At 48.2% G+C, this 22421-nt stretch overlaps 2 protein-coding genes and 2 non-coding genes across 4 annotated transcripts; 1 reads left to right on the top strand and 3 right to left on the bottom strand.

Annotated features, from left to right (window-relative positions):
- Positions 1-4: 4 nt before the first annotated feature.
- On the top strand, positions 5-11872 carry ACAT2 (acetyl-CoA acetyltransferase 2). The gene is made up of 9 exons (XM_001928345.5): positions 5-116; positions 831-965; positions 4024-4205; positions 6167-6284; positions 7272-7415; positions 8668-8790; positions 9447-9601; positions 10610-10720; positions 11366-11872. Exons 1-9 carry the CDS (start codon positions 62-64, stop codon positions 11534-11536), a joined length of 1194 nt encoding a protein of 397 aa, XP_001928380.1. The 5' UTR covers positions 5-61; the 3' UTR covers positions 11537-11872.
- TCP1 (t-complex 1) lies at positions 11780-22349 on the bottom strand. The gene is made up of 12 exons (NM_001243427.1): positions 22101-22349; positions 20857-20942; positions 20518-20646; positions 19477-19574; positions 18978-19088; positions 18501-18682; positions 17751-17877; positions 14108-14283; positions 13523-13646; positions 13031-13223; positions 12716-12879; positions 11780-12076 (listed from the first exon to the last, which is right to left on the bottom strand). Exons 1-12 carry the CDS (start codon positions 22162-22164, stop codon positions 11860-11862), a joined length of 1671 nt encoding a protein of 556 aa, NP_001230356.1. The 5' UTR covers positions 22165-22349; the 3' UTR covers positions 11780-11859.
- LOC146405904 (small nucleolar RNA SNORA20) lies at positions 13332-13464 on the bottom strand. Its single transcript, XR_014832382.1, has one exon. It is a non-coding gene; the product is annotated as a small nucleolar RNA SNORA20 (small nucleolar RNA).
- LOC146405903 (small nucleolar RNA SNORA29) lies at positions 19174-19313 on the bottom strand. Its single transcript, XR_014832375.1, has one exon. It is a non-coding gene; the product is annotated as a small nucleolar RNA SNORA29 (small nucleolar RNA).
- Positions 22350-22421: the final 72 nt, after the last annotated feature.

Below are 22421 nucleotides of genomic sequence, written 5' to 3'. Positions count from 1 at the left end.
GCTCACTCGCTCGCGGCGTGGAGTCCACACCAGCTCGGGAGGAGCTCGATTGTGCAGAAGGATGAGTGCAGGCTCGGACCCCGTGGTCATCGTCTCGGCGGCGCGGACCGTCATAGGTGAGCGATCGGCAAGCCTGGCGGGGGTCTGAGCTGAGAGCTCGGCCGGGCCGGACCTTAGGGACCCCACCCTTCCCCGCCCCCCGGACTTCCCCCCTGGCCCTCCGGGACCCTCGGAACCCGCCGTCTCGCGCCTTCCTCGGCCGGTCGGGTTTCCCCGCCCCCCTCCTCGCCTGGTGAGGGCCTGTCTATTCCGAGTGCTTTGATTGGCTTCCTGGGTGGGACCACTGCGCCCTCCGCCTGTCCCGTTGCGAGGCGAAGAGAGTCGCTCTCTCGCGAGGCTCCTCATTGGCCAGCTCCTGGAAGCGCCACCTCGGCCCTGTGGCCACAGGCGCATGGAAACGGTGGACCCAGCCGGGTCGCTGGGCAGGAGTCGCGTTAGGTAAAGGAGGATTAGTGAGAATTGCCCAGTGTCCGTGTAGATTTCAAGAGTCCCGGATGCGCTAGAGTGTCAACCTTTTTGTTAGGGAGGCGTGGGCTGCGCCCATCCTCTCAGACTTCGGGAATGGATGGGCAGGTTTCCTGCAGGTCCGCAGCCTCCCGGCGCGCCCTGGGGGGCACCTGCCCGGGGTGCGTCTGCTGCGAGTCACACACGCCCCTCTCTGTGCCCGGACGAGCTGCGGTGGGCGCCTGTGCAGGGGGAAAGCGCCGGTCCGCCAGCTCCCGCTGCCCTGGGCGCCCTCCCCATTGCCCTCGCCTTCCCTTCTGTTCTAGGCTCCTTCAATGGTGCTTTGTCCACCGTTCCTGTCCATGACCTGGGCTCGACTGTCATCAGAGAGGTCCTGAAGAGGGCCAATGTGGATCCCAAGGAGGTATCAGAGGTCATATTTGGACACGTTTTGACAGCAGGTAACTCCACAGTGACCCAGGCAGAAGTCAGGTTTATTAGAAACAGCCCATTAACCCTCCCCTCCAAACTCACAGAAACTTAAGTTCTTGTCTGTGCACGTTTGCTGACGGTGTTCTCTCTGTTAGAATACTCCGTGGTGTCCCTGTGCCAAGCCCCATCAATAGCTTCTCTCAGCAGAACACTAAGCGTCTTTAATATACTTTTCCTTAGGGGTTCCGGTCGTGGCTCAGTGGAAGTGAATCTGACTAGCATCCATGAGGACGCAGGTTCAGTCCCTGGCCTCGCTCAGGGTTAAGGATCCAGCGTTGCTGTGAGCTGTGGTGGACCGCAGACATGGTACAGATCTAGCGTGGCTGTGGCTGCGGCAGTGGCAAAGGCCAGTGGCTACAGCTCCTACTGGACCCCTAGCCTGGGAACTCTATATGCCATGGGTGTGGCCCTAAAAAGAAAAAAATAGAGCGATCCTAGATCACCATCCTTTCCTGCTTTTTCAGTTTTTAGAAGCAGGATCAGCCTGAAGCATGGGAGAATGTATATGCAGGGCCTTTCATAGTTCCCTAAAGTGGAACACATTCAATAAAAATGTATTGAAATTCTTTGAGGAGTTCCCTGGCGGCTCAGTGGGTCAAGAATTCTGCTTTGTCACCGCTGCGACTTGGTTTTGGCCTGGGAACCTGTGCATGCCGTGGGTGCGCAGATCTCTTGAGTTCCAAGCAAAACCTGTGCAAGGTGGTGGGAATAGGGCTTCCCCAGAACAGGTCAGGGCGGTTCCCCGCCCACACACGGCTCGCTTCTGAGCTGGCAAGATGGGTTCTCCCAGGGAAGGGCGGGTCACCACCCCTGGATGGGCGGGCACCGGTGAACCACCTGGAATGCTTCAGCTCACTTCTGATTCCCGCTGGGCTTATACACCTACGGCCACTGATAGTTCCTAGCTATTCCTAACTAGTTTCTCGTACACTCGGTTGCATAAATTCTAATTATTCATAGGGATAATGGTTCATGCTTACAGCCAACCTTGGTCCTGACCTGATCTGAGACCTGGCCCATTTTTCGGTGCATCTCCTTCGTAGTTTTGTAGTTCCTCTTCCTCATTCTCCTTCACTTGGCCTGTGGACAAATCAGGCACGCCACTTGCTCCAAGGCATTAAATAGATGGGTAGCACCTCGCTGGCTGCTCGTAGGCCACTTCCGCCTTTCTTCTTCCCAGACCCTCAGCTCAGCCTCGTCAGTGGCATAGCGGCCTCCACCCCTGGTTTCTCTGTTACCTCTTTCACATCTCACCTCTGTGGTATCTTCACATAATTCTTGTTTTCTTTTCTTTTTTTTTTTTTTTTTTTTTTTTTTTTTTTTTTTTTGGTCTTTTTGTCTTTTTAGGGCCACACCCGTGGCATATGGATGTTCCCAGGCTAGGGGTCTAATCGAAGCAATAGCTGCCGGCTTACTTCACAGCCACAGCAACGCAGGATCCAAGCTGCATCTGTGACCTACACCACAGCTCACGGCAACGCTGGATCCTTAACCCACTGAGCAAGGCCAGGGATCGAACCTGTGTCCTCATGGATACTAGTCAGGTTTGCTACTGCAGAGTCTCGATGGGAACATAAGAGGTTTCTTTTTTTTTCTTTTTTGGCCACCCCACGGCATATTCAATGCCTGTGCTAGGGATCATCCCAGCCACAGTTGTGACCTAAACTGCAGCTGCAGCAACACTGGATCCTTAACCTGCTGTGCTGGGCACCTGCATCCCAGCGTTCACAAGACACCACTGATCCTGTTACACCATAGGGGCAACTCCCAAGAGGTTTCTTTTTTTTTTTTGTCTTTTTTTTTTTTTTGTCTTTTTGCCTTTTCTAGGGCCGCTCCCGCGGCATATGGAGGTTCCCAGGCTAGGGGTCCAATTGAAGCTGTAGCCACCAGCCTATGCCAGAGACACAGCAACACGGGATCCGAGCCTCGTCTGCAACCTACACCACAGCTCACGGCCACGCCGGATCGTTAACCCACTGAGCAAGGGCAGGAACCGAACTCGCAACCTCATGGTTCCTAGTCAGATTTGTTAACCACTGAGCCACAACGGGAACTCCAAGTTTCTTTTTTTAAATAACCCTTTTATCCTCCCAGGTGTCTTTTTTTTTTTTTTTTCCCTGCTTTTTTAGGGCCATACCCAAGGCATATGGAAGTTCCCAGGAGGCTAGGGGTTGAATTGGAACTGCAGCTGCTGGCCTACACCACAGCCACACCAATGCAGGAACCAAGCCGTGTCTCTGACCTACACCACAGCTCACAGCAATGCCGGTTCCTTAACCCACTGAGCGAGGCCAGGGATCGACTCCGCATCGTCATGGATCCTCGTTGGGTTCATTAACCGCTGAGGGAGCTCCTCCTGCTAGGTGTCTTAAGCCATGCTCATGGAAGCAAAGAGCCCACTAAGAAGCAGGAATAACGCCCAGGTTCTCCCTCTGTTTATAAGGGAGTGTGTACTTATTCAAGCCCCAGCGAAAGATCAAGGAGACAGTTCTTTCTTAGAGTATTTATTAATACTGAAGCAGTTATTGCTTCCTTGTGGAGAAGAAAGCTCATAGCCATAAACTATCTAAAGAACAGCACAGTCGTATTCGGGGGCCAGGCCGGGGCCGGTGTTCAGTCCACCCAGGTCTCTGCCTTTGCAGCAACTTGGCTGGGCTGGGAAGTGGCAGAGATCTCGTTGACAGTCTCCCGACCTTGCACTGTTTTCTTATTTTATTTTTTTTAAGGGCTGTATATGCAGCATATGTTAGTTCCCAGGCTAGGGGTCCGATGGGAGCTGCCGCTGCCGGCCTACACCACAGCCTCAGCTCCTTGGGAATCTGAGCCACATCTGTGGCCTATACCACAGCTCAGAGCAATGCTGGATCCTTAACCCACTGATCGAGGCCAGGGATTGAACCCGAATCCTCACAGGCTCTCTAGGGTTCTTAACCCACTGAACCGCCACGGGTACTCCTGCAGGTACTCTCATCCCACCCTTGACCTTTCTCGTTCATCGCTGACAGGCCTCTGTGTTCCTTCCTGCAGGTTGTGGGCAGAATCCCGTTCGACAAGCCAGTGTGGGGGCAGGAATCCCCTACTCTGTTCCGGCCTGGAGCTGCCAGATGATCTGTGGGTCAGGCCTGAAGGCCGTGTGCCTCGCCGCCCAGGCCATAGGGGTGGGAGACTCCCGCATTGTGGTCGCAGGAGGCATGGAAAACATGAGCAAGGTGAGGCCTCTGCAGCCCGGCTCCCGACCTCTGCCTGGGGAACTCGGGTCCATGGCCAGCGCGGAGCAGAGTGAGGGTATCCGCGCTGGAACCAAACCCGGAACAAGTGACCAAGAAATGCATTGCCTCTGGAGCCCTCATTGAACGTGACTTTTTCCTCCAAATGAATGGGAAATCCAAATTGAAGAAAAAGCCTGTCAACCAGTGTGACCGGGACAGAATATATGTATATGCATATAATTATTATATATATATATATATATATATATATATATATATATATTTGGTTTTTAGGGCCACACCCACAGCATATGGAAGTTCCCAGGCTAGGAGTCAAATCAGAGCTACAGCCGCCGGCCTACACCACAGCCACAGCAACTTGGGATCTGAGCTCTGAGTCTGAGACCTGCGCCACAGGTCACGACAATACCAGATCCTTATCCCAATGAGTGAGGCCAGGGATTGAACCTGCATCCTCATGGATACTGTCAGGTTCATTACCACTGAGCCACAATGGGAACTGCATGGGGTGCTTTAAACATGTAGTCGTATCTGCCTTTAGAGGGACGATGGTGTTATTCCCAATTTACAGGCAGGAAACTGAGGCCCAGAGCCAGAATCAAAGTCCAGATCTTGGACTCTTAAGCCTCTCTATTCTACGAGAGCGGCTAGTGAGTTGGTAGGAGGTAAAGGACCGCCTCCTGAGGAATCTCTGCCCCTCAGTTAATCAGGCAACCTGATCATTCTCCCTCTAGGCCTTAGGTCTCCTGTCTAAATAAGTCCCACCTTCCTGGTTAGCATCACTTAAGCTCTTAGATGGGATAAGCGCATCTTCCTTTCTTTTTTTTTTTGTCTTTTTGTCTTTTTAGGGCCGCACTCTGTGGCATATGGAGGTTCCCAGACCAGGGGTCCTTTTTTTTTTTTTAAGGAAGAAATTACTTAGTTTATGGCCGCACCCATGGTATATGGAAGTTTCTGGGCCCACTGAGGACAACCCCAGATCCCACTATGCCAGGTCAGGGTCAAACCCGCACCTCCGCAGTGACCCGAGCCATTGTAGTAAGGTTTTTTTGTGTGTCTTTTTGTCTTATTGGGGCTGCACTCGTGGCATATGGAGGTTCCCAGGCTAGGGGTCTAATTGGAGCTATAGCCGCCGGCCTACGCCACAGCCACAGCAATGCCAGATCTGAGATGCATCTGCGACCTACACCACAGCTCACAGCAACACCGGATCCTTAACCCACTGAATGAGGCCAGGGATTGAACCCACAACCTCATGGTTCCTAGTCAGATTTGTTTCCACTGCGCCACAGCAGGAACTCCTGTAGTTAGGTTCTTTTTTTTTTTTTTTTTTTTTTTGTCTTTTGTCTTTTGTCTTTTGTCTTTTTGTTGTTGTTGTTGTTGTTGCTATTTCTTGGGCCGCTCCCGCGGCATATGGAGGTTCCCAGGCTAGGGGTCGAATCGGAGCTGCAGCCACCGGCCTACGCCAGAGCCACAGCAACGCGGGATCCGAGCCGCGTCTGCAACCTACACCACAGCTCACGGCAACGCCGGATCGTCAACCCACTGAGCAAGGGCAGGGACCGAACCCGCAACCTCATGGCTCCTAGTCGGATTCGTTAACCACTGCGCCACGACGGGAACTCCGAGCTCTTCTTTTAACAGATGACTAGTCGCCCCTTTGGGAAGAATTAATGAGGTTCTTAAGGAAACAGGACTCAGAATGCACTGGTTTGTTGGCTGGAAGATGGAGACGGGTAGGGAGGAGAGTGGTGGGTTTAGGGTGGATTCTGCTGTCTTCCGTCTCCAGGCCCTGGGCGAAGAGGCAGAGGGCCTGGCACTGGGGCGGGGCGGGGGGTACCCGAGGTGAGGACCGAGGAAGCGTGGGGCATCTGGAGCACAATCGTAAGGAGGAGGCTGGTGACAGAGGCGCCTCACCCACTTGTCTTTCCCGTTTCCAGGCCCCTCACTTGGTTCGCCTGAGGACCGGCGTCAGGCTCGGGGAGGCCGCGCTCACTGACAGCATCCTCTGTGATGGGCTGACAGATGCGTTTCACAACTACCACATGGGCATCACAGGTGAGCCAACGTGGCTGGAACCCAGCAGTGCCAGCAGGTTAAGAGGGATGTCTCCTGGGCGCCTTGGCAGGTGCTTTGCCTCCTTAACGGCGGGCGGGCGGGGACGTGGCCTAATCACTTCATATCCCTGAGGACAGGGACGGTTCCCGTTCGAAGAGCCAAAGGGGGCACACAGCCCCTCTCTGTTGTGCGGTGGAGGAACCTGAGCTCTTCGGGATCCGTCTCTCATTTTACCAGGTGGAGAAACAGGGGCTCACAAACAGTGGTTTTGTGGCAAAGGCAGTTTCAGAGATAAACCAGTACTTCTAGTCCCGGACTCTGTTCGTGGCATGATACAACCACGTCTTTATCCATCCAGAAGGCTCCTGTAATCTAGGCTTACTGGCACAACAACTAGAAGATCAAAAGAATCTGTCTGGGGAGTTCCTGCTGTGGCTCAGTGGTAACCAGCCAGCTGACCAAGCAGAACCCATTGGCATCTGAGAAGGCTGCCGTTTGGGGGCAGGGCCCAGGGTAAGAAGAGGTGCTCTAGACCCAAACTGATAAGCTTAAAAACAGTTCATTTCAAAAGGGTCAAGATAGGCTGACAGGGTATGAACTGCCTTTGGGGGAACAAACCTTGTAATACAGTCATTAAAGATAATAAAATCTACGCGTTCCCGTTGTGGCTCAAGGCTAACAAACCCAACTGGTATCCATGAGGTTGCGGGTTCGATTCCTGGCCTTGCTCAGTGGGTTAGGGATCCAGCCTTGCCGTGAGCTGTGGTGTGGGTCACAGACGCGGCTCGGATCCCGCGTTGCTGTGGCTGTGGCTGTGGCACAGTCCGGCAGCGGTAGTTCTGATTCGATCCCTGGCCTGGATACTTCCATATGTGGCAAGTGTGGCCCTAAAAAGAAAAAGAAGGAAAAATAGTGAGAAACGTCAGCTACCAAAAGTCAGTTCTTGACAATGTTTGATTTTTGCTTTGTTTTTTTCTTCTTCCACAGCTGAAAACGTAGCCAAAAAATGGCAAGTGAGTAGAGAAGATCAGGACAGGCTTGCCGCTCTGTCCCAGGACAGGACGGAGAAGGCACAGAAAGCTGGCCATTTTGACAAAGAGATTGTGCCGGTTTTTGTATCTTCTAGAAAAGGTGCGTATATAAATCATAATGGTTTCAGCATCATCGTGGCCATTTATAAGCAAGAGCATTATAATAGTCAAAAGAAGAATACAGAGGGATGTTTACACATTGGCCTTGGTTATGACCTTCATGTTGCAAAGCAAAGGCATTTTCAGGATCCGTCTGAATCTGAGGTGGGGAGGAGCCGGGGAGCTACGTCAGCATCCAGACGCTTTTGGCCCCAAGGCGTCCACACTTGCTGTGTAGCTACAGTAGGTTTCATGCGAGCCTGGCCGCTGCCTCATGGCTGTTCGGAGGCGGTTGCTGAGCTTTTGCTCCTGCAGGCTGATTCTCAGAAGCTAGCATTATTTCCTGTTGCTCCTGTGTGCCTTTTCTATTTCTTGGGGCTGGATCTTTGGGGTCACTTAGCTGCTTTCTGTTGTGGAATGCTCCAGTCAAGCCTGGCGGCATATGGAGGCTCCCAGGCTAGGGGTCGGATCGGAGCTGCAGCTGCCCACCTGCACCACAGCCACAGCAACGTGGGATCCGAGCTGCGTCTGGGACCCACACCACAGCTCACGGCAGTGCTGGATCCCCAGCCCGGGGATAGAACCCGTATCTTGGTGGACTCTAGTCAGATTTGTTTCCGCCGCGCCCCAACGAGAGCTGCTCCCGTCAAGGTCTGATACTGATGACTGACGTGCGATTGGCTTTGACACCCAGATCCAGTCAGTTTAACCAGCCAAGACCTGTTCCCTGAACCCTAGGAACCTTTTGCACGAAGAACTCCGTACACTGCCTTCCTCAGAAAGGGCTCTATGGACAACACTCAAAATGTCTTTTGAAGACCCTGCTAATAAAATGCCTCAGCAGGAGTTCCCGTTGTGGCGCAGCGGAAGCGAATCTGACGAGCATCCACGAGGATGAGGCTTCGATCCCTGGCCCTGTTCAGTGGATTAAAGACCCAGCATTGCCGCGAACTGTGGTGTAGGTCTCATGTGGCTTGGACCCTGCGTTGCTGTGGCTGTGGTGTAGCTCCAATCTGACCCCTAGCCTGGGAATCTCCATATGCTGCTGCGGGTGGGGCCCTAAAAAGACAAAAAAAAAAAAAGTCAACATAGAAAAATTTGTGTAGGGGTACGCGTTCCTCCTACTGGAATTGAAGTATTTTATAAGCCTTTCTTCCCAATGTGAGTCCTTATCGTGTCTGATGCCCCACCCCTCCGAATGCCCTGCCTGCCATCCCTGTACTAATCCTGGGTGGTCATTTTCCTTTTTTCAGGTGTCACCGAAGTGAAAACCGATGAGTTTCCTCGCCCCGGGAGCACCCTAGAAGCCATGTCTAAGCTAAAGCCTTACTTTCTCACAGATGGGACAGGAACAGTCACCCCAGCTAATGCCTCAGGTGAGATGTTCTGAAGGGCAGTTATGGGAGCTCCACCTTCCGCCAGGTCTACCAAGTCAGCATCTTTTTTATTTCATCAATTATTTACACACAAATTTTTCTAAAAACCTTGTTTCTGGAGTTCCTTTGTGGCTCTGTGCGTGCAGGATCCGGCCTTGTCACTGCTGTGGCTCAGGTTTATTCCCTGGCCTGGGAACTTCCAAGAGTTGTGCAGCCAAAAAACAGTAAAACCTCATTTCAGTTGCTTTAGGAAAAAATGTTATAGTTTGGTTTCTTCCTATTAGATGTGACTTAACGTACACACCGAAAACCTGACTGGCTCTCCCTGCAGAGACGGGCACGGGAAAATGCAAACCAGGGAACCCCAGAGCCTATCTACCGCCGTAGTACTTTCCCCAAACCGCAAACTCCTGTGAGGTCTGGGCTATTCGTTCTTTTCATTGTTCTCCCCTCCCCCAGTGCTTGTCTTTCCACTTTCTCCCAGTGGAATGTTCTGTGGTCTCTTACACTGGCGCACTTACCTTTGCTAATTACACTGTAAAGCCTGAATGATGGCAAACTACTTTGCCAAGACGTTTATGAGGTGTTGGAGAAAGTAGACACGGGTATGTAACTTGACAGGCGCTATTTTGGAACACGTCATTCCTATTTTACAGGAATTAATGATGGTGCTGCTGCTGTGGTTCTTATGAAGAAGTCAGAGGCTGAGAACCGCGGGCTTACTCCTTTAGCACACATAGTTTCCTGGTCACAAGCAGGCGTGGAGCCTTCCATCATGGGAACAGGCCCAATCCCGGCAATAAAGCAAGCTGTGAGTTTGCCTCCGCATGTCAGCACCTGTCCTTTGCTTTCTTGCTATAACCTCTTTGAGACCAGACCAAACATCAACACGCGTTAACTTCAGCCTTCGAGAAACCCTTGCTCAGGAGCGCCCGCTGTGGCCCAGTGGGATCACCTGTCTCAGGCGCCCTGGGACAGCTGCAGTCCTCAGCCCAGCACAGTAGGTTAAGGAGCTGGTGTTGCTGCAGCCGTGGCTTGTAACTGATCCCTGGCCTGGGAACTCCACATGCCAAAGGGTGGCCAGAAAACCAACCAACCACCCTTTGTTCAGACCCTTCCCACTCCAGAATGTCAAGACTGAGCTTGGTTTGTTTTCCGTTATCTATTCCTGTCTGGCTTCATTTGCGACATCTACTCTGTCTCCCCATTCATTAGCTTTAAGTGAGCTTTTCTGGGGGTCCTACCTGCAGCCCACACTTGAACATAGGCTTTTTCGGGGAACTAACCCTGCAGTATCACCTCTTGTATACATGACATTGTTAGTGGTTCCAACTTTTAAACAGTTTAGAATCCCCAAGGGATGGTTTATCCTTAACCTTTTAGAATTGGCATCACTAGGCAAAACACACTACCAACTAGGAACAACCCAAAGCAGCCGTTTGTGACATCCTTCACTGTTCTACATACTTCTGCATCTGCAACAAAGAATGGGTCAGGAGCTCCCATCGTGGTGCAGTGGTTAACGAATCCGACTAGGAACCATGAGGTTGTGGGTTCGATCCCTGCCCTTGCTCAGTGGGTTAATGATCCGGCGTTGCCGTGAGCTGTGGTGTAGGTTGCAGACGCGGCTGGGATCCCGCCATTACTGTGGCTCTGGCGTAGGCAGGTGGCTACAGCTCCGATTCGACCCCTAGCCTGGGAACCTCCATATGCCACGGGAGCAGCCCAAGAAATAGCAAAAAGACAAAAAAAAAAAAAAAAAAAAAGGGTCAATGGCCATTCAACCATTCAACCTCTTTTCCATTAACTTTTCCTTTAGGTTGCAAAAGCAGGTTGGTCACTGGAAGATGTGGACATATTTGAAATCAACGAAGCTTTTGCAGCCGTCTCTGTTGCAATAGTTAAAGAACTTGGATTAAACCCAGAAAAGGTAAGTAACCAAGGACTCTGAGCAACTGGACCTGAGAACTTGCAAATGAACATTCATGCTGCAGGTACTAAGACTCCAAGTAGGGAAATGGGAACTGGCTCAGGGACTGGCTGGGCTGCAATGGGTGGATCTTAGGTGAGTTCCTGTGGGGGACTGAAATCCACTTGTTTTATTGCTTCATAAGGCAAAGGAACTTGTCTGCATTAGTTTACTTCCCACAGGAACAGGGTATCTTCAACCTTTCAAACTAGCTAGGACAGATGTCTTATGGGTATAACTCCATTCCTAAGCAACTGAAATTTGAGGGAGTTCATGCTGTGGCTCAATGGGTTTGGAACCTGACTGATAGTATCCACTAGCATGTGGGTTCAATCCCCGGCCTCACTCTGGGTTAGGGGCCTGGTGTTACAGCAGCATAGGTTGCAGATGCAGGTCAGATCTGGCGTTGCTGTGGCTGTGGTGTAGGCTGGCAGCTGCAGCTCCAATTCAGCCCCTAGTCTGGGAACCTCCATATGCTGCAGATGCAGGTGCGGCCCTAAGAAACACTGAATTTGAAAGGGTAGTTTACTGGTATGACATTAAGAAAACTACTAACCCCATGTCTGGGAAAGAACATAAACGGTAACATGTCTTTTTATTTCTTAGGTCAACACTGAAGGAGGAGCTATAGCCTTGGGCCACCCGCTTGGAGCATCTGGTTGCCGCATACTTGTTACTCTGTTACACACAATGGAGCGCAAGGGTTGCCAGCGTGGCGTCGCTGCCCTGTGCATCGGGGGTGGGATGGGAATTGCAATGTGTGTTCAGAGAGGATGAAATGGCCTAGCAATTAATCAAACCTCATCTCTTTTTAAACTAATTAAATACTAAATTGTGAAATCAGAGGACAGGAGTTCCCTGGTGGCCTAATGGTTAAGGATCTGGCGGTGTCACTGCTGTGGCATGGGTTTGATCCCTGGCCCAGGAACTTCTGCATGTTACGGGCACAGCCAAAAAGAAGAAATCAGTGGACCAAAGTGAAGATGGAAGTTATTTCCCACTTCACAAGAAACCCAAGGCTTGCCAGCTTGTTGCACTTTTAATGTATAACATTCCAGGTACAAGAAAATTGGTTCTAACACTGTTATAAATAAATGCGATCAGTCATCAAGGGCTCCAGAGTGGACAGCATCTTCATACCCTCCATGCTTATCGTCTTTGCTTTCTGGGTGTAACTTAATAAGATCATCAATTCGAAGAATGGTGATTGCAGCTTCAGTTGCAAATTTCAAACTCTTTACTTTAACTATGGTTGGTTCAAACACCCCTGCTTGCTTGTTGTCTCGGGGTTTACCATTGACCAAGTCAAGACCAATCCTGTAATTTAGAAAAAAAACTGTTAAATGGCCTTTTTCCATAATTCACATCCATCCCATTCCACCTCTTTCAGAAGTTGGTTAGGGAGTTCCCGTCGTGGCTCAGTGGTTAATGAACCCGACTAGCATCTATGACGGGGGTTTGATGCGGTGTTGCCGTGAGCTGTGGTGTAGCTTGCAGATGCGGTTCAGATCCTGCATTGCTATGGCTGTGGCGTAGGCTGGTGGTGGCTACAGCTCCAATTTGACCCCTAGAGCCTAAGAACCTCCATATGCCATGAGTGTGGCCCTCAAAAGACCCCCCCCACCAAAAAAAAAAAAAGTTGGTTAGGTGGCTCGTTACTAGCAGCTTATTTAACTGGTTGATTATGGATAAACAAATTCAGCACTGAGACATGTAGAAAGCCTTGATGGCAGTAAAAATGAGTATCTTTAAAGGAGATTGCTTGAAAATAGGTATGGACCACCCCCAAAATAATCTTGGCTCTGTGGGTCCTTGTAAAAGAGAGATTAGGAATCAGATTTGTTAACTAAAGACACGCCAACGCTATATAATCACTAGTCATCCTTCATGAGTTGAAACCAAAATCACACCACATATATGAAACAGATGACAATGAAAAGGAGGAAGCATGCTCACCATTTTAGATTTTTGCGTTCTGGGTTAACTTGAGCCTCATTATGAAAGGCTCTTAATTTTGCGACCAGATCCGTGGAGTCTTGGGCAGCATTAACTGCCAGAGTATTAGGAATGACAAGAAGAGATCTTGCAAACTCTGCAATAGCAAGCTGTTCCCGGGAGCCCTAAGAAGACAAACAATGAGACATCTTCGCAAAAGAAAATTAAAACGCACAGCAGCAGCTCAGGTCTCAGACAAGCGTATTCGTGTTTACGAAACGCTAAAGATGATCCGCGTGCCTTTCTTGAAGAGAAAGCGCATCTGGACGTCCTTACCATGCTGGTCGCGTAGTTCTCGAGGTAAATGGAAAGGGCGGCTTCCACTGCACCCCCGCCTGGAACCACAGACTTGGACTCCAGAACTCTCCTCACCACACAGAGGGCATCGTGCAGAGAGCGCTCCATCTCGTCACACATGAAATCATTGGCCCCGCGTAAGATGATGGACGCAGAGGTACGAGCTTTAGTGCTGTTTTAAAAAACAGGGACATTCTGAAGTCAACACTCCCACAACGCCACAGAAATGCCCTCGGTGCCTTGATCTGACCCTGCTTGTGTCGGGTGACTGAGACAGAAGCGCTGTCCAGACCATGGAGAAGAGGGGAAATGGTGACGACCCCACCTCCCCTTACGACGGTCCAATGCTACTCTACCCCACGCGTATAACTGCTCATGTCACGGAGAGACGAGAGCAGCAAACAAATGGGAAGATGATCTACTTTCACTTAATAAAATATGCATCACTTTATAATTTAGGAAAGAGCTTACTTTTTAATCAAGATCAGTTCATCATCACAAATTCTTTCCTGTACCACCTCTTCTGCTTGTCCCAACATTGAAGCTTCAAACGTTTCTTCGCCTTCCAAATTGGCCAGAGTTGACAGAATAGTCGCTATTAAAGTAATTACGAAGTTATGTAAACATTGTTCTCTCATGAATACCTTCATATCCTGCCTCAGATGCAGAAACATGTACTCATGATAAAAATGACATACAAATGCAACTTCTGTGTGTGTGTCTTTTTAGGGCCATACCAGCGGCACATGGAAGTTCCCAGGGTAGGGGCAGAATTGGAGCTATGGCTGCCAGCCTACGCCACAGCCACAGCCATGCCAGATCCGAGCTGCATCTGCAACCTACAACAAACCACAGCTCGTGGCAATGCCGGATCCTTAACCCACTGAGTGAGGCCAGGGATCGAACCCGCAACCTTGTGGTTCCTAGTTAGGTTCGTTTCCACTGCATCATGACAGGAACTCCTCCGGGAATTGCTTACTGTTAACATCCAATATCCAGGACGCGGTTGTGTGTGTCACCTATCACATTGTACCTGAGAGCTGGCAGCAGACATACCTCCAGAAGCTTTAGCAATGCGTTTAAGGTCCCTTTTTAAAACTCTTCTAACTGCCATGGCACCGGTCTCCACAAAATACTTCAGACACATGTCGTCAATCCCACCAGTGGTTAGAATAACATTGGCACCAGTTGCCAGAATCTTCTGGATTCGCTCCTTGGTGATATCTGATTCCCTACAAAGAGGAAACATTAGCACAGCAACCCAACACTATCTTCTGTGCTCATGTTAAACACAGGTCTGACATCTGTTAAGCGTTTTTCACAACTGGAGATTAAATTATGTGAACTGCCCTCTCCCTTCTATGACCACAACTACTACTACTTCTTTTTTTTTTGTCTTTTTACCATTTCTTGGGCTGCTCTCGCAGCATATGGAGGTTCCCAGGCTAGGGGTCCAATCGGAGCCATACCCACCAGCCTACGCCAGAGCCACAGCAACAGGGGATCCGAGCTGCGTCTGCGACAGCTCACGGCAACGCCGGATCCTTAACCCACTGAGCAAGGCCAAGGACCGAACCCGCAACCTCATGGTTCCTAGTCGGATTCGTTAACCACTGCGCCACGACAGGAACTCCTAACCACAACTTCTATCAGTCCAATTTACAGAAGTTCAAGAAGGGAGACTGTCGCCTAAACATTGCAGCAGGTGTCAACACAGCGCCAGGCAGAGAATACAAGAGCATGAGAGGCAGGTGAGACACGGGAAGCTTGAAGGTCTGCAGTTAACAGGGGTCCGTAGTTGAAAGTGCAAGTAGGACCAGAAAACAGAGAACCTTGTAGGGATGTTGAGAGTCTGAATGGAGAATTTTAATGTTTTTTGTCTTTTGTCTTTTAAGGGCCACAACTGTGGCATATGGAAGCTCCCAGGCTAGGGGTTGAATCAGAGCTGCAGCCGCTGGGCTACACCACAGACACAACAATCCCAGACGCGAGCTCCATCTGCGGTCTACACTACAGTTTGCATCCGTGCCTGGTCCTTAACCCACTGACAGAGGCTAGTGATCGAACCCGCATCCTCATGAATACTAGTCGAATTTGTTATTGTTCAGCCACAACAGAACTCTCAGGTTTAACGTTTTCCTGAGAGTAGCATCAATGGAAAGACTGAAGACAAGGACGCAGTAACTGGAGATGGGTCTGTCCAATGAGAACAGATGGCCTGAACAGAGAAGTCAAAGCTCACGGCTCAGGTAACTGGGAGGTTCAGCCCTGGACTCCCGATCTGAAATAAAGACTAAGAGGCTGGGGGACAGGATAAGAAAATCAGAGTCCAGTTTTCAACAGGGGGAACTTGAAGCCCCTGTGATACTCTGGTAAAGCTGCTAGAAAGCATGGAAGACACAGCATGGAGATCATACGCAAGCTGTGGGAAAAAGATACAGATCTGAAAAATAGTCAATACAAAGCCCTTTTACGTAAATTGAAGAAATCAAGTAATTTAAGTGAAATGAATTAAAGATGAACCTCAAAATAAGCTCTGTATATACCGAACAAATACTGCATGTCAAACACAGTATTACTGGTGGTTCCTGTTGTGGCTCAGTGGAAACGAATCCAACTAGTATCCATGAGGATGTAGGTTCGATCCCTGGCCTCATTCAGTGGGTTAAGGATCTGGTGTTGCTGTGAGCTGTGGTGAAGGTCGCGGACTTGACCTGGATCCCACATTGCTGTGGCTGTGGTGTAGGTTGGCAGCTATAGCTCCAACCTCTAGCCTGGCAACTTCCATATGCCGCAGGTGCAGCCCTAAAAAGAAGAAACAAAAAAACCACAAAGAAACAAAAAACATGATACTACTAAGGATGGGGCATTAAAATCAAAGTCACACAGCCTGTACCTTTAAAGAACCTACCATATAAGACTTAGTTAGAAACTGTAGTGAGCCCAGAAAGACAAAATACAGTACATCATGGCAGAGAATAATTCAGACAGAAGGGAAACAAGTTTTCTGGGAGATTTCCCACCTAAAGAATAAATAACAAGTAGGCAGACAGCATGTTTCAGGCAGAAGGAGGAGTACTTTCAGGGACCAGCTGTGCTGGACCACAGTGAGGAGCATGTACGGAATTCAAAACCCATGTTAGAGTGACGTGAAACTTCCAACAGCTTCTGGCCTTGGTATGACATCGACCTCACTGCTGTGTGGAGATCAGCCTGGGAGGGGACAGGAGTGAAACCACCATGACCAGCCTGGGGGCCCCTGCAATACTCTGGGCAACAAAGTGGAACGTAGGTGAATTTGTGACTTAATTACAGATATTCAATTTACAGAGCACAAGGCCCTCCATCCTCCAAAAGTTTTTCAAGAAGCAGTGCAAGGCTTAAGCGTTCCCGCTGCGGTGCAATGGGATTGGTGGTGTCTCTGCAGCGCTAGGACAGGTTTGATCCATGGCCTGGCACGTGGGTTTCAAAATTCAGTGCTGCTATAGCTGTGGCATAGGTCACAACTATGCCTTGGACTGATCCCTGGCTTGGGAATTCTACATGTCTTGGGGTGGCCAAAAAAGAAAAAAGTACTTGTCAAAGGTTTGCAGCATAGAATTGAAAGGGCTATGAGAAATAAAGCAGCAGGGAAGTTTTTGTATAAAACTCTCTTGAAATCTGGCCATAAAAGAAACGAGGAACGACAGGGAATAAATGAAACAGGATGTGGGCGCGTGAGGTTTCACTTAAGGCTAAGAGAACTCTGCGCGGAATCTAGAAAGGAATGAAAAGTACAATTAGGCTATGAGTTCCCACTGTGGTGAAGTGGGTTAAGAATCTGACCGTAGCTGCTCAGATGTGCTCCCTGGCCTGGGACCTTCCACACACCAAAGGTGAAGAGGGAGGGAAGAAAGAAGGATATATCTTAGATTAACAACAAAATCCTACTGTAGAGCACAGAAGACTATATTCAACGCTTTGCCATAAACCATAATGGAGGAGTTCCCGTTGTGGCTCAATGATAAGGAACCTGACTAGTATCCATGAGGACGCAGGTTCAATCCTTGGCCTCGCTCAATGGGTTAAAGACCCAGCAGAGTGTGGCTGTGGCGGAGGCTGGCAGCTGCAGCTCCAATTCAACCTAGTTCGCGGACTTCCATATGCTGAGAGTGTGGCCCTAAAAAGACACCACCCCCGCAACGGAAAAAACATTTAAAAAATGTATATATGTATAACTAATCACTTTGTTGTACACTAGAAATTAGCACTGTAAATCACATATACCTCAAAAAACAAAACGTCTTCAGAACTAGCTCTCTAGCATGTCAATGAATAGATAAAGCCACGTGCACTCTCCAGTGCCTGGCATACAATCCTACACTACACTGCTTAGTTCTTCTAGTGCTTATTTGAGGGAATACAATCCTGGCTATGTAGAAAATCCTTAATATCAATACACTCATGAAACCAAAACTCCACAAAAAGATTAATTTTCAGGTTATATCACTCAGATTTCTCTTACAATAACTTCACCACATTTTCTAATTTTCCTGGAAATTTAGGTAAAATAATTTAACTTCAATTAAAAATACTAATTTTTAAATTCCTCCAAGACACTCACACTCCAACATTCTTTTTCGTTTACTGTCACCTGCTCTAAAACAGTGTAATTTATAAACACCCCTTCCCAAGATCAAAAATGAATTGCTCAACATACCTCTGTCTAATCTGGTCCAGTTTTTCAGGGTCTGTAATAACCACTTGTACACCAAGCTTCATTTTTGTTTTTTGCAGGCTGAAGTCAAGGCAAGCAATTTTTGCATTAACTATTCTCTTGGGCATGCCTGCAATTGAACATAACATACAGTGCCCTTTACAGCAACCGTAGCAATGCTTTTTATAAAACATGCCTGTCCTTAGAAAAAATTAAGATTTTAAAGTGTTCGATGTAAACACACAAATTCAGATTTTATTACTCTTAACCTTAAAAGGTTCCAGTGACGTTTCCCCTGTGGCTCAGCATGTTAAGGACTGGACGTCTCTGCAAGAATGCAAGTTCAATCCCTGGCCTTGCTCAGTGAGTTGAGGATCTGATCAGCATTGCCCTAAGCTGAGGCACAGGCCATAGATGCAGCACTGACTTGACCTCGGCCGCCAGGGAATATTCATTCATATGCCGCAAATGCAGCTCTAGTAAAGAGGATAGAAAAAAAAGAAAAAACAAAACAAAAACAAAAACAAAAAACCCCAACCAGATGTTTATGGCATTAAACACACATACTTTCTTTTGACTTCCACTTAAGTGAAATGTAATTAAGTTACGAAAGAGTAAGTGACATGATGTACCATTTCCTTTTTCTCGTGGCTCCACTAGAAAGAACACTTAAGCGCACATCTTGGTTAAGTCATCTGAAGGGTGGCTAACAGTCCACCCTCTTGTGTGACCAAGTCCAATCGCCGGCCTTACCCTGGGATCCCACCACACAGTTGAGCGCATAGCCGTTGATGAGCATACTCTCCGTCTGACTTCTCCCGTGGGCTTTCAGGATATTAATGGAATTGACCGGATAGCGTGGCTGGCCTCTGACATCTGTGTATTTAATAGCAAGTACAGCATCTACCACCATATTAGCAAAGAAATCACCATTTCTAAGCCAACAGTTAAGGAGAACAAGAGATTTGGGATGAACAGTGGCTGCACATGAAAACCCAGGGTAATTCAAAGGCACTTCCTTTTAACAATCTCATCAAAGAAGTAAATATTACTTAGGCCACCAAAATGTCAAAATACTATTTATCACTATCTGCTTACACACACTTTATCATCTTTCCTCCTAGAAAAGGGAAGAAAGCAGGCAACTGCAATACAGCATCATCTGGCACAAAAATACAAGGTCTTACTTTTTAAAAAGCCTAAACTTTACTGGACCACCACCAAGGATACATTCCAATGATTTTGGAAGACATTGATGTCTTAGCAGCATTAATCAGGCAATCCCTCCCAAGTTCATCTGTGTTAATGATTAGATTTTCACTGATATAACGCACTGCTTCCCTGTTTAAAGTGTGGGGGAGAAAACACTTATAAATTCTCATCACTCAAAAGTTTCTCATCACTGTGTTAAAATGTCAGAGGCATCCATTTCCTGTTCAGCCATTTCATATAGGAGGAGGACACAAATCAACCCTCCCTCTTCAGATCATGGCAATTTTAATCTTTCCCACAAGCATAGCCACTAAAATCTATTATTAGGAGATAATGTGGTAGTCAAATGGGAAGAAAAAAAAAAAAGATACCGGTCCTATTTCTTACTTCAAATGCTACTACTTAAACACTAAAATACAACTTTAAAAGAATACGTAGTCATTAAGTGAAACTTAACACAGCATACTTACAACTATTTACAACAATATACAAACTTTTCTGAGTGTAATAATCTTACTTGCAAGCAAGTCGATAGCCACTAATAACTGATGTGGGATGGATTTTCTGTTTGACTAGTTCATCCGCATTTTTCAGCAGTTCTGCTGCAATAATAACCTGCAGAGAGAACATTCATTGCTCTCATGTTAGCCTGACATCATGGACGGCGCACACATAAAAACACTGCCACGCATCAGATGTTCATCACCACAAAGTAAAGACAGTGAAAAGGCTACCTCATTATCACAATCCTGTAAACCAACCGCACAGCAATAAAACTTTAAAAAAATCCTTCTGAGAACACCAAAATTATTTTCATTTAAAAACACCAAAAAAACCCTCATCTATTTCTTTTGAGAAAATTAAAGTCATTTAAAAAACTATATTACTATGAACAGTTACTAGCAAAAACCATTTCCATTATTTCAGAAGAGCTAGATTCCATTCTTTCATAGCTTAAAGTTTAATCCAGAAAGAGATGCCCCCCCCCCACTACTGCTTGCTTCTGTAGAGCAAATTATTTGTTCATTACTACATAACAGCGTCTCTATAACACATCACAGTGTTGGTCCATCTTCAGGTTTATGTCATATTACTGATCACATATTTACCAGATTTCTTGAACTTGTGAGACTGCCTGTCAGCATTTAAAATATAAAAACATCTTGTCTTTAAACACCTGGGAAGGTTTTAGAAATTTCTAAGCCTCAGACTGTAAAAAGAGAAATAAATAACATTTTTCTTCTTCAAAAGAAACCATTCAACAGATGCGTGATGCTTTAATATAAGCACAGCCCAAGGGGAAAAAATGCATAAAAGTTGTAGAAAATTTAAAACAAGAACTATGCTTTTCCCCCCCTACTTGAGTTGTACAAATTAGCCCTAACCATGAGTTTTCAAATTTTCTGAATCACTACCCCTAAAACAACTTAAATTTTCTCCATCTCAAGTATGTAAATTACTTCTGACTCAGAAGCAGAGGAGTTTCTTAGGAGGGTTATGCCTTTACTCTGAAAGTTTAAGGACAAAAACTAGTCCTCGGCCACTAGTCTTTACCTACCACAGAGGTGGTTCCATCCCCCACTTCTTTGTCTTGCAGATCAGCTAGCTCACAGAGAACTTTGGCTGCAGGATGTTCTACCTCCAGTAACTTCAAGATGGTTGCACCATCGTTAGTTATGGTTACATCCTAAGAAATTTCCAGGGAGGGAAAAAATGACACAATCACCTATAGAAACAGAATACCCTCTAAGTTAGCACAGTCCCATTACGATACATTCACCTTTACTAGACTTCCCAAAACCATTCTAATAAAAACAAGTAACTTACACAGCAAAGTATTTACAAATGCTCTTTTTTTCCCTTTAAAGTGACTAACACAACATTTAGACGTACTTACACCAATATCATCCACTAACATTTTATCCAGGCCGACTGGACCAAGAGAACTTTTCACAATATTAGCAATCGAAGCCGCAGCCATGACTGTAGAAATGAAAAAAGAAATTAGAAAAACCCGGGATTCCAAGAGACAAGCATTTCAGCTCCCCAAAACATAAAGGATATCCAACAGCCTCTGAATTTCTCAAATCTGCAAATCTGTCCAAATTTGGAAATTAGCTAAAGTCTCTGATGGGGAGGGAGAGTAACCAGTAAAGTTCAGTTTGAATTCAACTGCAAAACAGGTGCCAAGTGAATATCCACTTAATTGCTGCATACAATTAAAAAAATATATCTACTAGTCATTTCAGGTTCTGTCACATCACACAAAACAGAAAAAGATAAATATATATTTAAGCCTTTTCCTGCACGTTCTGGCAACTCTTTTAAAGAAAAAAAGGTCTATTGAGATTAATAATCCTTTATCTGTGACTCAAAAAAGCAGAAATCCAGAGGTTATGACTATACTACAAACTCCACCACTACAAAAATCACGTAGGAATCTATCAAAATAACCCTAAGATCGACTAGAGACCGGCTGGAACCTGGCATGCAGGGCTTCAAAGTGTAAACAGTCTCAAGAGAGGCTCAACCACAAATGCTTTAACGGGCTGAAGTTCAGTAGATAAACTCATTTTAATCTTACCCTAACATTCAACAAATTTCATTAGCCAACTATTACCAAATGTGACCAACGACAGGTGGGGACACCGCATCTAACTCCAGATGACAACCGGTGGTGTGCAACGGGCTTGTCTTCTGAACTGTGGGGCCATTCGCTCACCAATAAGAGCAGCAATTAAGGCTGTCTTTTCTGATCAGCAACGCTAAAATGAGACCCAGAAGTTGGGATGGACGCCCCAAACGCGCGGGGCACCGGCCCCAAGAACTCAAGGCGTGGCCGCACGTGTCAGTGCGCGGAACCCTCGCCAGGCCGGGGAGTGCTTCTCAGGCCCAGGGCCGGGCCTCCCCGGCCGACCGCAGCATCCGAGCGGTTCCCGTTAAAAACGTGCCGGCTCTTGGGAACTCCTTCCCTCCGGGAAGAGGGCGCCGCCACCCCGAAGCGGAGAGGCCGGCCGGGGCTGCGATCCCGCGCTGGCGCCTCCCGGGGGCCCCTTTTCGGAGAGAAAAGGCAAAAGGACGACGGCCGAGGGGAATCCGGCGCACCGCTGCGGGCCCCAGACAGGCCTCGCCCGCCCTTACCGTTCTGGGAGCGGATCGCCTCCCCAGTGCTGCGGTCCCCGAACACGGACAAAGGCCCCTCCATCCTCGCGGCAGGGTACACGTCGAGTTTCGGGCACACCGAGGGCAACCTGCGGCGCGGTGCTCCGGCCGGGCGGCAACGGCGTGGAACGGTCCTCAGCGGCGCCGCGGAGGATGCTGGGAACGCCGCTCCTCGCTCACCAGCACCGCCCCACGCCCCGGCCAGGCCGCGGGGCAGGACGGGAAAGAAAGGTGGGGGCGGAGGGTTCGAGAAGCTTGAACGCGCAGGAAGTAAGGAGCCGGAAGGAGGGCGGGTCCAGC

The sequence above is a fragment of the Sus scrofa genome, chromosome 1, assembly GCF_054392235.1.
Source record: "Sus scrofa isolate SSC_HxYL_T2T_F1_AM1 chromosome 1, Sscrofa_HxYL_maternal_Yorkshire_Landrace_v2.0, whole genome shotgun sequence".
Taxonomy (NCBI): Eukaryota; Metazoa; Chordata; class Mammalia; order Artiodactyla; family Suidae; genus Sus; species Sus scrofa.
The sequence above is the reverse complement of the archived record's forward strand: the minus strand, read 5'-3'. Positions and strand labels throughout refer to the sequence as shown.

Excerpts from the sequence above, each read along its gene's own strand:
- ACAT2 (XM_001928345.5), top strand. The coding sequence starts at position 62 with ATGAGTGCAGGCTCGGACCCCGTGGTCATCGTCTCGGCGGCGCGGACC. Across the intron at positions 6,285-7,271 it reads CTACCACATGGGCATCACAG|CTGAAAACGTAGCCAAAAAA; the intron begins GTGAGCCAACGT and ends CTTCTTCCACAG. Across the intron at positions 8,791-9,446 it reads CACCCCAGCTAATGCCTCAG|GAATTAATGATGGTGCTGCT; the intron begins GTGAGATGTTCT and ends CCTATTTTACAG.
- TCP1 (NM_001243427.1), bottom strand. The coding sequence starts at position 22,164 with ATGGAGGGGCCTTTGTCCGTGTTCGGGGACCGCAGCACTGGGGAGGCG. Across the intron at positions 20,943-22,100 it reads GGCGATCCGCTCCCAGAACG|TCATGGCTGCGGCTTCGATT; the intron begins GTAAGGGCGGGC and ends TCATTTCTACAG. Across the intron at positions 17,878-18,500 it reads CTGTGTGGTGGGATCCCAGG|GCATGCCCAAGAGAATAGTT; the intron begins GTAAGGCCGGCG and ends GTTCAATTGCAG.